Here is a 14,349-nt window from a genome sequence, read left to right as displayed (position 1 = left end):
CTGTCTAGCAATCTAACTCCATTGTATAGTGATTTCTTTTGTGTTTTATATTATTAGTTACATGGTGTGTTAGTGACCTAATACGATATATATGGGGTTTGTAAATTCCATATTGGGTGAGAGCGAAGATTTTTATAATGACTGATTTCTTAGGAATATGTTAAACAATCCACACAAATACTGTCTAAATTATTAAAAGTCTTTTTTTAAGAAAAAGTTTTTTTTATATACTATTTACCCGTATCTACCTGTGTTTACCTGTAATATTGAAAGGTTTCAGTTTTGGCGCAAATGATATATGGTTTTTGGCGCAGATGAAAGATATTTTTGGCGCAAATGAAATGCTAATTGGCGAAAAGCAAAGCACCGACCCAACGGTGACATATAGTTACTTAAATTTGTTTATATTTCACTCTGTTAGAATATTTCTAATTGGCAATCATACAACATCTCTTTGTTTCATATAAGTTTTTCGAATAAATCAACATTATTAACTTTGCAAAAACTCATTTTCAGCAACAGAGATTATAATTCAGCTAAAATTCCAGTGTAATATATATTCATTAAAATGGTTATTCAAGTGTGAATTACTAAATGAAGATACCTTCAAAGATTTAAAAAATTGAAGTTTTTAATGAAATAGGCAATAAATTAAAATAATAGCTTCTAATCTAATTGATTTTTTTATAAATTTGTCTTCATTATTCAATACTAAGCTACCGAGGCTATTAATACAACAGATAAACTGACATCAAACAGACTTTGACATTCTACAGAATATAATCCTCTATAACAAATATCATATAAGAATAATGGTAGCGGCAAGTTATAAAGGTTATGGTTTCTGATTCCTAAATTAAACATGAAAAGTGCATAAAACATCCAACATTTCAGGTTTTATTGAAGAAATGTCACTATATTTTATATTCCATGAGAAGGTTTGCTTACTCTTTGTGGAGAATGTTATCCATAAAGAACTCAGAAAACCACTGAAAGCAAGTCTTTTTTAACAGGGTTTTCCGACGAAAATCCCGTTATTGGTTTAGAGTTCTTTGGTGGGTGGGCCGTCGGTCGAATCCAATTGTTTCCATGCAATAACTTGTGAAATGTTTATTCAATTCTCATTTGATTGAAATATTGTATTACTGATGAAAAAATCGAGGTTTAGTTCATTATTGATGATTTTCACTTCTGCCGTACATTAGTTGTGTGTTTTTGTTTTAATGGTTCGAACATGGCGATATGTTTTGTTTCTGTGCAATTTGTATTGTCGAAATGCGCATCTGGTGCAACAAAATTGGTACCGTTAATTTTATTATTATGAATCGGTCAAGCTATGCTTTTCAATATTTGAAATGTGTTAGTGTTGACATGAATATCAATAATGTGATCATTTTTATAAATGTCTTGTTTACAAAACTTAGAATTTATCGAAAAAAATAAGGATTTTCTTATCCCAGGCATAGATTACTTTAGCCGTATTTGGTACAACTTTTTGGAATTTTGGATCCTCAATGCTCTTAAACTTTGTATTTGTTTGGCTTTATAAATATTTTGATATGAGCGTCACTGATGAGTCTTATGTAGACGAAACGCGCGTCTGGCGTACTAAATTATAATCCTGGTACCTTTGATAACTATTTACTGTAAAAAAAAAAAGGGGGATACCATTTCCCACTTCTTGTTGAAGGTTGAACACAAGATACAAATGTTTGATAAAGTAACATGAATGAGTGAATTACAAACATCACCATAATAATAAAATGTCAAAAATTGAGATCATTTATTCTGTGACAGATGGAACTTTTACTTTAGTGATATGTTACAAAATATATAGTTGTATTTCATATTAAAACGAGAAAATTTACATTTTTCGTCTATTTCTTCATTCGGAATGCCTGGATATGTACAGAAACTTTTGCACTTTTTTTTTTCACAAATAAAACAAAATTGTATGACGTCACGGTATTCAACACATAACTAGTTCACAAAGACATAACCATTGTTAAAATTTACAAAAGCTTACATGTTATGTCTGGAACGGATGATACAATTTTGCATTTATCTTATTTTGTTAAAAAAGAAAAAATCTAAACTAGAAAGTGATAAAAGAGGAGCAAAAGATACCAGAGAAACAGTCAAACTCATAAATCGATAATTAACTGACAACGCCATGGCTAAAAATGAAAAAGACAAACAGACAAATAATAGTACACAAGAAACAACATAGAAAACTTAAGACTGAGCAACACGAAGGTATTGTATTCTATAAGCAGAAACCACTATGTTTCATACAATCCTGAAATGCATGTACGTATGCAAGACAGTGAATCTGTAGTGACGCTATGGAATAATCGCATACCTTCATTATAAATCATATATTATCGGCCTTAATGATATAAATGGGTGAATTTATTGTCGAGATCTGAAAATTTCAGTAGAATCTAAGGCCGTCATCAGCTAGTGTTAAAACACATTTTCCGTTTTTCGTACCAGCATTCTAATCGTTTTGCAAACGCTAAATTGATTTGGTATTTAACAGAAACAGAAACATAGTATGTGTTTGCACCTATGGTTGCGTCATCAAATCTTAGATAACCACTTCTACCAAAAAGGTGACATAATGTTTAAAATTTAGTAATTGTAATGTAAAAATTGTTACTATCGAAAAAGCCATTCGACAAAATGCAATATGAAAGAATGTAATACTATACTTAAAAGATTGTTTCTAATCTGACATCATTCTAAATATATTGATTGAACATACAGACATGTAAGCTCTATTTTGATTGGATAAGTGTCTTGTCCTGATACAAAGACAATTATGACAAGAAGTGGAATTTGTTTTATGGTATTTGAAGCTATTATTGAACAGCACGGCAGAAATATCGAACATTATAACGCAATTTATCAAAGTCGTCCATATTAATTCCCAGAAACGCTCAAATGTTAAAAGGTCATTTCTGACTTTAACATGTATTACTAACGGTCACTGAATTTTGATGAAAAAAGTATTCTTGATCAAACATACACGCACACATTCACATCACATTACCACACGAAAAAAAAAACTGAAAGCTATATTTATGCATTATAACGCAATTAATGGCTGTTAAATGTGAAAATCAAAATGACTCGAATTCTAAAAAAACTGACTTTGAAATGTCACACTGGAACAAATGTGTATTTGACATTTTAAGTGATTTGTTGATTTCAAAATTTGTTTCTTATTACGTGGGTACGTAGTTAGAATGCATTACAAATGCATTTTGTTTGCATGTGAAAAAAACAGATTACAGCTTTGTTTAAAACAGATTACCATCTTGCAATCTAATGAATCATCTATAACAAACTAAATATGTTTACTGTTATATCACTGTCCCAGGTTAGGGGAGGGTTGGGATCCCGCAAGCATGTTTAACGCCGCCACATTATTTATGTATGTGACTGTCCCAAGTCAGGAGCCTGTAATTCAGTGGTTGTCGTTTGTTTATGTGTTACATATTTGTTTTTCGTTAAGTTTTTTTTACATAAATAAGGCCGTTAGTTTTCTCGTTTGAATTGTTTTACATTGTCTTATCGGGGCCTATTATAGCTGACTATGCGATTGGGCTTTGCTCATTGTTGAAGGCCGTATGGTGACCTATAATTGTTAATGTCTGTGTCATTTTGGTCTTTTGTGGATAGTTGTCTCATTGGCAATCATACCACATCTTCTTTTTTATATGTCATTATAAATATGATCGTTTGTCAGTTTTATTAATTCCATCTTGTCTTCGAATGGTTTCTTTAGTGTAAGATTGGTTCCAATTCAATTGATGTTTTTTTTAAATATGAGACTGAGGTCATTGTCTTTATTCCCTTGGCATAATTTTATTTTATTGAAAATCAGGTTTTCGTACCATTTCTAATGCATCGTTTTAAATGTTTGAGGCATTAACCTTTCTTCAATTATAAATGTATGTCTTTAGGATTTTTTCTTTGTATATATACTTGCACGTAAAAGTAAAGACATACATTTATAATTGAAGAAAGGTTAAAATCCTAATGAATCCCATCCCCTTTACACTGACAATATGAAAAGGAAAGAAATTCAAAGAATCAAATTAAATATAATATTTGCTGTGTCTGCGCATACTCAAGATTTAATGCCTTTGTATTAATTGTATATCAAGTTATGTGTTTGTTCAGTGACTGAAATGACATTGTTCACTTAATTCTGTTTTAACTCGTGCATACTTGATTGAAAATATCAATAATTTATGTTTGAGTGCAAATATGGCTCAGCTGTTAGGTGCATGGTTTATTTGTGTTTTTAAAATTTAGATAGTTATACAACCAAGGGCACACAGGTTAGGCTTTGCAATGGAGGTAATACCGACTTTGGTTTATAGATCAAGTCCACCAATGGGTAATCAATGCAGCGAGAAAATCCTGCACCCGGAGGTGGACCTCAGCTTGCCCTTAAATAAAAATGTATACTAAACCATACATTTCTCAAAGATTTTTACCAAAATTTTTAGTTCTGAACTTACGTCGAATATCAACCAGCAACATGTAAGACACAACAAAACGTCCCAATTTTCCAGTAAATTAGGTAAATGAAATGGATGAAGGAATGAAAACGCATATCAATATGTATGTCATTGCTAGATATTAGGGTAAACATCACACGATGAATCGATTAAGTTTTGGCAATTGGTCGATGGAACTAACAGACGTTCGCAATCGTTTATCTGATGATATAAAAACGGTGAACAGAAAATACCAACGGGGTAATTAAACAACTAAAGTCTAAGTAAAATGGACCACTCCATATTCAAAAGCAAAACGTCGAAAAGCTTCACAAAACACAACACAGAAAACTATTATAGAAAACAGATAAAAGTACAGAAATGCTCAACCAGAATTAAGATGAACTCATGTACTCCAGAAAATGTAGCTTAGGTTCCTGGCTAACTGCTCGGAGTATTAGATTGTGTCAGGATGCCAGTCTACAGAATGTGTAGATTTGGATTGACAGAGTTAAACTTGACGAGAATGAAAACTAAATTAACATGATTTTCAATATTCGTATAAATTCATCGTTGTTTTAACGTCATTAAAGAGAAACATTTTCAACTAAAATTTCTTTTAAATTCTGATTACAACTCATATACAATTATCACAACAATTTCTACGCATTTGAAAATAATTGACGATATTCAAACTGTTAACCACTCAATGGTGTATAAATAGAAAATAGATTAAAAAACGCCGTTAATTATTTCGATTTAAGCTAACGATGGCAAATCTGTTACCAGAGACATCAATGTAAAATTTCCATAATTTTTATTTCCATTCTTTTGAAAAGAAGAACAACACTCAGAATCATAATTGAAATTGCCAGAATTTTTTGCTTTGTTCCTACTGATCATTGCCTGCTTTGATGTTCAGTATTTTGCAGTATTAATTGGACATTTTTTTAACTAGAATATATTAAACAAAATTAACTAATTGCTTCCTATGAAACCACAATAATGCACTACTCAATGGGTTTTGAAATCTATTTTCCGAAATTCCACATTAGGGCTCAATTTTAAACTCTAAGAAAGACCAATTCATTAAAAAATAATCAAAATTATCATATACATTTTTAAGGATACATTTTCTAAAAAATATATACTCTTTATGCTTACCTTTTTCCTTAGTGAACAGACGATGTTTCCTTAAAGGCGGGAAAAGTCTATAAATAATCATCCGAAACATCCGGGTTCCTTTCTCAAGGTTTTTGGCAATTTTTAAGCGCGATATATATTCACACTTTTTAAACCATACACACATAGGTAGTTTTTTAATCAAGGGAAAAGTAATCCGCACACTCTTTTAGCTATGTCCTTGCCAAAATTCATAATCCAATTATTTTGAAAAACTGAACAATTGATCGGCTGACAAATTAAAAAACAGGTGTTACTTTGTAAATTACTGGTTTTATGACATCAATAAAACATTACTGTGTTTTAGTTTACATCCTGATGTAAATATAAGTATAGTATTTCGGTAATCATCAATTCATTTAATGTCTGAATTGAGTGCCTTGAACAGTATTGCCTCGATGTGGAATATACCATTATGTAAATACAGGTGGTTTCATTGATGACTTATCAGTATTGGCAATATTTCATCTGTGAAATAATAGCTTCATGTTTTATTATAAGAGATGAGCAGTTCTAGCACGACCGTAACAATCAACTTCAATCACTTGAGAGATGGCCTTTCTTGAACTGTTAATGAAGTTTGGAACCGTACGATGCATAACCTATTTATTATAAGCTGTTACTATAAATATTTTATGCATATAATTGATTTCTTGACAAGAGATAAAATGGCCTATCCTAAAACACAGTTACAATGGGAATTTTAAAAATATTTTCATTTCAATTCATCTAGTTTTCTCCACAGAGAGTTCGAACGTTTTAATAATTCAACTTTCGTTGACTACAATTAAAACTTGAATATTAAACATTTTAAAACTTAACCAGTCTTATAGGAATCGATTTAGTCGTAAAATATTTAGCTATTTCAGTATCAACAATTAATCAAAATGAAATTTCATTGAACACTTTGATGGGAAGAATTATGATAATATCATGTTAACTATTAATTAATTTCAAAATTGTAGTTTATTTGGAGCTAATTGTGTATTATATTGGTAATTAATTTAAGGGAATATTTTCTTCTTTTTTTTCAAAAAGAAAACTCACAAGTTGATGATAAATTGATAAGTCCATGGCAAAACGACAAAAATAACAAACACTAGTATAAAAAACATAACATATAAAACAAGAAAGTATACGGATGCCCAACTCCCACTATCATTTTCCATGTTCAATGGACCGTGAAATTGGGCAAAAAATCTAATTTGGCATTAAAGTTAGAAACATCACATCATAGGGAACATGTGTACTAAGTTTCAAGAATGGACTTCAACTTCATCAAAAACTACCTTGACCAAAAACTTTAACCTGAAACTCCCACATTCATTTTCTATGTTCAGTGGACTGTAACATTGGGGTCAAAAGTCTAATTTGGCTTTCAAATCAGAAAGATCTTATCATCAGCAACAAGTGTACTAAGTTTCAAGTTGATTGGACTTCGGCTTCATCAAAAACTACCTAGACCAAAAACTTTAACCTGAAGCGGGACAGACGGACGAACGGACACTCGGAAGGACGCACGAACAAACAAACGAACAGACGGACGCACAGACCAGAAAACATAATGCCTATCGTAGGTGGGGCATAACAATGATTGAGCAACATGAATACTAAAAAAACTGAGTATCAAATGTGCCCCAGAAGGTTAAGCAGATCGTTGAAGCAATTAACAGTATCTGTAACAAGTAAAGTAATCTTTTGAAAAAATACATTTGGCGTTTTGTAAATTAGATTTTGGAACTACAAAAAATGCTGCTTATTTAGCAACAAGAATTGAGTTGGGGAACCTTCCGTGACATCATTAGATGAAAAGAACATGCTTTATCATATTGAGGAAGATTTATCAAAAATAATCGCAATTCAAATTTACAAGAAGCTTATTAGATAAGAAGACTTAATGTTAAGAATAACGATGAATATACACTTGGTATACAGATGAATATACACTTGGTATACACTTGCTAACAATATTCTAAATGAAACTAATTCAGATGCTAAACAGCTCTAAAATCATACTGTTGAAGATGCAAAGAGTGTAAATCATTTAAATGTTATGTTTAACAAAATTATAAAAAGCTTTCGCTTATGAAAGATTAATCAATATTAACATATAAGAAAAAAGATCGATGTAAAAAATAAATTGTTATTCTTTAGCAGTCTTAAACGAATTGATCAGTTAGGACATTAAATCTTTATATCATATACTTAGACTAAATAACATATGATCTTTACTGTATGATAATAGCATAAAATTAACGTAAATTTCATATTTTTCGAATTGGTGCTTAGCGGGCTGATACAAAAAGTTTATCACATGCTTCGAACGTTATCACATGCCTTTCCGTAACGTTATCGCATGGCATTCCGGTGATACTCGGCAGATTCCGGAAAATACACCTCAATGCTACGTTTTCAGTGAAAAACATCACAAAGTAGTGTACAAAACAATTATTTGGATAGTGGAAAGTATATTGTGTAAAAAAAAAACACCAAAATAAATGCATTTTTAAAAGTTTCAAACATAATTTAGAAAGTAACTTTTATAAAATTTGACTTTTCCAAACAGTGTTCATTATGTAGATTGTTAAATATTTTTTTTTGTCGATTCGTCCATATTAAAATGTTTTTCTTCTCATTTGATGCATATGATAGAAAGATTTCATATCGAATGTACTAAATTTGGGGTCCGACGTTCATGAACGTTCACTCTTTGAACCACATGAAAGGATCTGTATTCAATATATGAATCTGTTATTTTTCTCCATTGTTGAAGCATATGATAAAAAGATCATAACATGTCATTTTTCATATCGCATGTATTATCAGCCCTCGGTCAATATCAGCCCTCGAGCCATGCGGCTCTTGGGCTGATATTGAACCTAGGGCTGATAATACATGCGATATTAAAAATGCCATGTAATAATCTGATAATATCACATACTATTATCTATATGTAGAAACATTATCACTTATATCAGAGTTCGCGACCAATACTTAGAAATAGAAAGACGGAAGACATTTTTTAAATATTGAGGGAACATATAATGTGTCGCAGTTGTGATTCACTACGAGATGGAAATCATGTTTTTGTATTGTAATATAAACAATTTATATTACTGAAATAGATGACTATTGCATGAATTTCGTTGATTTATCCGAAACTGAAAAGAATATGTAGTAAACCCGTCAACGCCATCTCAAGAAGAAAAAAATTGGACCTTAATAACAAAAATTATTATAACTCTTATTGGATCTACTTATTCTGTTTTTGTATTTTATTAAATGCCTTAATTGTATTTAAAAAAATGAACAATCTAATTAAATTGAATGACAATAACAATCTTAAATATGAATTTAGAAACGAATAGTATTTGCAATAAGATGGTAACAAACATTATTTTGAATAAGGAGACATGTAAGGATAAATACGTGACATAAGGTGGTTACCTGATGAGTTTATTACCAACAGAATTAGGAATAAGGTGGTAAGGTTAATACCACAAAAGAATATCGATGTATGGAAATTTCAAACATCGATTAAGAGAAGACAAATAAGTATTACAACCTACAGTTTGCGCTCAAATTTCTCCAATTGAAATTAGAGTTATTTTATGTATAAAATTGAATGTTACCTTGAACAAAATAAATTTTAAGGACAGACATGTTAGGTATTTGCCATTTGTCAAATCTGAACAAATGGAGGAAACTGTTCTTTACCGATGTATAAATCTCATAAATTGAGTAAGAAGGTCAAATCAAAGCAACACATATAAAAAAGACGAAGGACTCCAAAAGAGTAAGACCGGAATGAAACTGTCAAATATGTTTGAAAATCTATAATGTTATTAAAAGATTTCCTTTTCGAAAAGAGACAAAATATACCAAAGGGACATTCAAACTAAAAAGTCGAATAATTGAAAAATAAACCGACAAAACCAAAAGCGAAACAACTGTTCATATAACACAATAAAGAATACAAAAGACAAAAGGAACCCCATTATTGTCAACATATCAGATTAACCTCTTTCGTCAAAGCATTATATCTATAAGCACTTGCAAAAAAATAGACCAATATGTTAAGCATGGCAACAGAAGTATACCGTTGTTTAAAAGTCATTAATCGATAAAGAAAAAAAAAACAAATCCGGGATACAAACCAAAACCAATGGAACGCATCAACTTTAAGAGGAAAACAATAGGAACAACAGAAACAGGCCTTAAAATATTTCATCAATAAAGGTATATAGTGTCATAATGAACTACTGTTAACGTCTTAAAGGTAACGCAACATCCACACATTCAGACAGAAAATAATCTCTAAGCATACACATATTAATATCTGTTTGTAAACATAACAGTTATTATCAGAAAATGTAAATAGCAGACAACCAGACACTACCGAGCCTCATTTATATCGCATACAAAATAGACATTACCGGAAAGCTGTCTGTTATTCGCTGCAGTATCATTGTCTGAATGCATATTTGATTTGTACAATAACATCATATTAGATGAATAATGGAAAGATTATTTTTTCTAAAACAAAACTCGACCAAGGATCAAAAGCACAATATTTTTTTTTGTTTTTGTTATTAGCTATATGGAATCACGAATACTAAGATTGGAATCTAGCTTATATTTGATAGGCAGAATATAAAACAAAATAGAATTAATGCGAGACACATTAAACCTCGTTGACGATAACAAAATCGAATTGCGATTGAGTTTGAAAACATGTCTCAAATCACACGACAAACTTGATCGTGCGTCCTTCTATAGTTAATATAATGCGATTTAGAGAGGAATTAAGTTTCTAATAACGAGATTGTCTTTTAGTCCGTTACAAAATTTACAGATTCAATTCGTGAAAATGTCAGCAACAAACAGACATCAGGTCAATCAAATGTCAATTTCATTTAAACGGATTACTTTATTGAATCACGCCGAAAGAAATCGACACGGACACAAATCTGTCATTTGACGATAAATCCTTCAGGCCTGTTTGTTACTAACATGTTTCTGCACTTAAGTTTGTATTAACTTTTTGAAGTACACTATCAATTCAAACATTTAAACTTCCGACATTAGATCATACCACGTGTAACTAGCCTTGCATTCAGCTTCATTTCATTTTAAGCACCCCATATTTCAATGTCTTTCTTCCATGTTTATATGATATTTGAAAGTCATTTCGGATAATGGCTATGTAACCTTAGCAGTGTAATACATCAATTGCTGGGAAAATATGAAAGAATGAGGCATTATCTAAACAAGGATACACATTTATGTTGTCATAGAAATAATGGTATAAGATGGCCATTTATCATGCACGGTTTTTAAATTATATTTTGTACTTAGGTTTTTGCGTTGATTAAAGAGAAAAGTAAGATGTAGTGGAAACTACAATGCTCAGGGGTCAAATTTGGTTTTCATTGAAAATATATGTATATTGTACTTTTGTTTCCTGATAGCATGCCAACAAATATTAAAAGTCATTTTGTTGGTTTAAAGAGATGTACACGAGATAGATCACGTCTATTTCAAGTGAGCCTCGATTTGTTTCATCATAATGTGTTAAACATTTAAGTAATGGTGTACAAAATCATGTTGTTAAGTCTCAATATGTTTTTTCAATTTTTTGATTACAATGTTTGTTTCAAAATGAAGGCATTAGCCGTATTTGTCACAACTTTTTTCGACCTTTTGGCCCTCAATGCACTTCAACTTTGTACTTGTTTTGCTCTATAACTGTTTTGATTCGAGCGTCACTGATGAGTCTTATGTAGACGAAACGCGCGTCTGGCGTATTAAATGATAAGTCTGGTACCTTTTGATAGCTATTATTTGTGTATTTCTCCGTTCTGTATGTTCTCCCATTCATTTGGATTGTAGTCCTGTCGTGTTATGCTGTCATTTTAATGTTATATTTGACACTGCCATACAAGCGGTGGTTTGGCTAACCACATAAACCAGGTTCAACCCACCATGTTTTCTAAAAATGATCTGTACCAAATCAGGAAAATGGCCATTGTTATATTATAGTTCGGTTCTGTGTGTGTTACATTTAAGTGGGGTTTTATCTGTTTTGTCGTTGTTCTCCCCTTATATTTGATGTGTTTCCCTCAGTTTTAGTTTATAACGCGGATTTGTTTTTTCCTCAATCGATTTATGTATTTCGAACAGCGGTATACTACTGTTGCTTTCATTCATGTTAGTTTTTTTATTACCATGGCAATGTATATTGAATGCAAAGGTCATGAAGATCAGCATTATATTGAAAACCCAAATTTTATTTACTTAATCAAAGAGCAGATTGCTCTGATGGATACGATTGCCATTCTTTTCATTCACACATGTAGCTGGATAATATTTTTTTCAAAACTAATTCAACTGCACATGTAAAATGTAATTTACGTAATCTGAATAGTTACAAAATAGCCAATCCCGGATACAAGTGAATGAAGAATGTACTTAGGCCTATTGTGTTTTACTTTTGTACTATCAATTCAAAGTTTACTTTCCACAGCAGTCACTGAGACTCAGAGTGAGAGAAAGTATTTCACCTCGTATCTAATTACCCATTTTCCTACGTTAATTCTAGTACACATTCCTCGGTTCAAATTGCGATCGTTTTTAAAATAATACGACGTTTATCGACAGAACGAGGAAATTTTCCCCGACGTGTTTTGATTTAGAATTGACGGAAGTTACTTCCAGAAGGGAGACAACTCGAAACGATAATATGGAAGACTCCATTTCGCCTGAAGGGGTGTTGTAGTTACACCTTTACGATGAGGACTACATTTATTTTAATTTAAATGATGGATATGATTTATAATTATGCAACAACAATAACCCTCAATAGCAGACATACATAGAAAGGATCCCTTGAGTTTTAAATTAATCAATTGAGTGGGGAATCCAGAGAAACCATTCAATCTAATACCCCTTGAAGTCAAGAAAACTATACGCATGCGCATAATTACCTAAACAAACCCTGGAGCAAGAACGTATATTAAATGTCAATTAAACGACCTAGATGGTTCTCTATTTCTTTATGGAAGTACAATATCAAATATCAGTTTCATAACGGTGACATATAAGAAAAACTCCACTCAGTCAGTTCTTATATGACAGAAATAGATTTATCGGAATTCAGAGAACTCTCGCATTTTTATCAAAACTGGGGAATTCCCTCTGACGTGTTTCTAAATTTATAAAAACATTAAATATAAATACTGCTTAATTCTGATTTTCCGTGTTGTTAAAAACACTCATTTAAGTCAAGGGAAATATCAAAGATTAAGATTATGAAAAGAACATTACAGGAAAGTTCAATCCCTTTGTTTGTTTTTACCTTTTAAGGCAAGACAATCATAAGAATCTGAGATGTTCCTTAATGTTTTGAATAAAACGGTTGACATGTGGGCGTGGCCCTGAGCCAATGGTATAAGTCTACAGATTGCTTGAAAGCAATCGTATCACAAAAAACTTTCCCTGAGACCGGTTTGATTTTTCATGACTTGATATATAATTAGTCGTTGTATGCTCTTCACATGTTCAACCCCAAAATAATTCACAACAAACCTGATAAAGATTATAAAATAACCACATTTCTTGCGCACTATAAATGTCATTTTTCATGCGCATTTGCAATACTCATATGTTTATTTACTACAGCAGAAAACAAGTTTGAAATGGTTTTTTTTTTAGATCATGTGCACCAAAAAAACAACACTTGCCATGCGCACTCACAATAACAATATGTTTATTTACTACAAAAACACAATATTTGAAAGGTTATTTTGATAAACTATTTTAAAACTAAACCGTCACGAGGAAGTAGCCTGATCCTTTAATCTAAGTATTTCATAGATTGTGCCAAATGTTAACTAGCAAATGTAAGTGCGGAATATGGCCTCATTGTGATATGAAGTTTATAGAACACATGCGTAGTTAAGGGTTGTGTCAGTTTAATAATTACAGAGCTTTTGAACTTTATACAATTTTTAACAGCTATATTGATGTGAGATAAAGTTTATTTTGGCTTTAATCGAATTGTGCTTCGAATTATCGCTTCTGTCTGGACTCATGACATTAAATAAGATCAATATACAATATAAATAACATTTCCAACACACATTGATCAATATAGTGTAATATAAAGTGCATTTCCTCGAATGAAACAAATTAGGACTCGTTAAGGCATTTCTCTATTGCTTTATGTAATCCAGATGTCTGGAACTCTAAGGCTTCACTAGTGTTTGCTCTATACTTGAAATTGACCTTTAAAAAAAGTAGCCCTTTTTTTTTAAATGGTACACGGTTTTTAAAAAGTAAATCCGTATTTCTTAAGCAAAACATAAGAACTTAAAATTCAGGGTCGATGTTGGAATCATACTTTTATATCATTCACGAGAGGGGTGGTTTCAACAAATCCTAAATCTGTCACCTTTGAAATGAGCATAAAAGGGCGATGAAAGTCTCCTTTCGACATATTCACATATCTTGTCGGTAAAGCTTTTCATGATGGTGACAGTAAAACTACTGTAGTGTCGATTTAAGTTTTTCTTCCTCATGCCTCCTTAGAGCAGATTCTGCGTTATGAAAATGTTCTTGGTAATGACGACCGTTTTATGAGAAAATGCACTCT

The 14,349-nt window shown here is 31.4% G+C and overlaps 1 protein-coding gene across 6 annotated transcripts in view; it reads right to left on the bottom strand.

The window, feature by feature from the left end:
* LOC139520403 (Kv channel-interacting protein 4-like) overlaps nt 1-14,349 on the bottom strand; it is a 210,436-nt gene that overhangs the window by 28,991 nt on the left and 167,096 nt on the right. The window contains exon 1 of one of the 6 annotated variants that reach the window (XM_071312995.1): nt 5,679-6,096. The exons of the other annotated variants lie outside the window; for them this stretch is intronic. Within the exon in view, the coding sequence (XP_071169096.1) occupies nt 5,679-5,823 (145 nt within the window). The 5' untranslated portion in view covers nt 5,824-6,096. Of the gene's footprint in view, nt 1-5,678; nt 6,097-14,349 lie in introns of those variants that run through there. 6 annotated transcript variants of the gene reach the window in all.

This window comes from Mytilus edulis, chromosome 4 (genome assembly GCF_963676685.1).
Source record: "Mytilus edulis chromosome 4, xbMytEdul2.2, whole genome shotgun sequence".
Taxonomy (NCBI): domain Eukaryota; kingdom Metazoa; phylum Mollusca; class Bivalvia; order Mytilida; family Mytilidae; genus Mytilus; species Mytilus edulis.
Note: the sequence above shows the minus strand (reverse complement) of the source record. Positions and strands in the feature narration are given on the sequence as shown.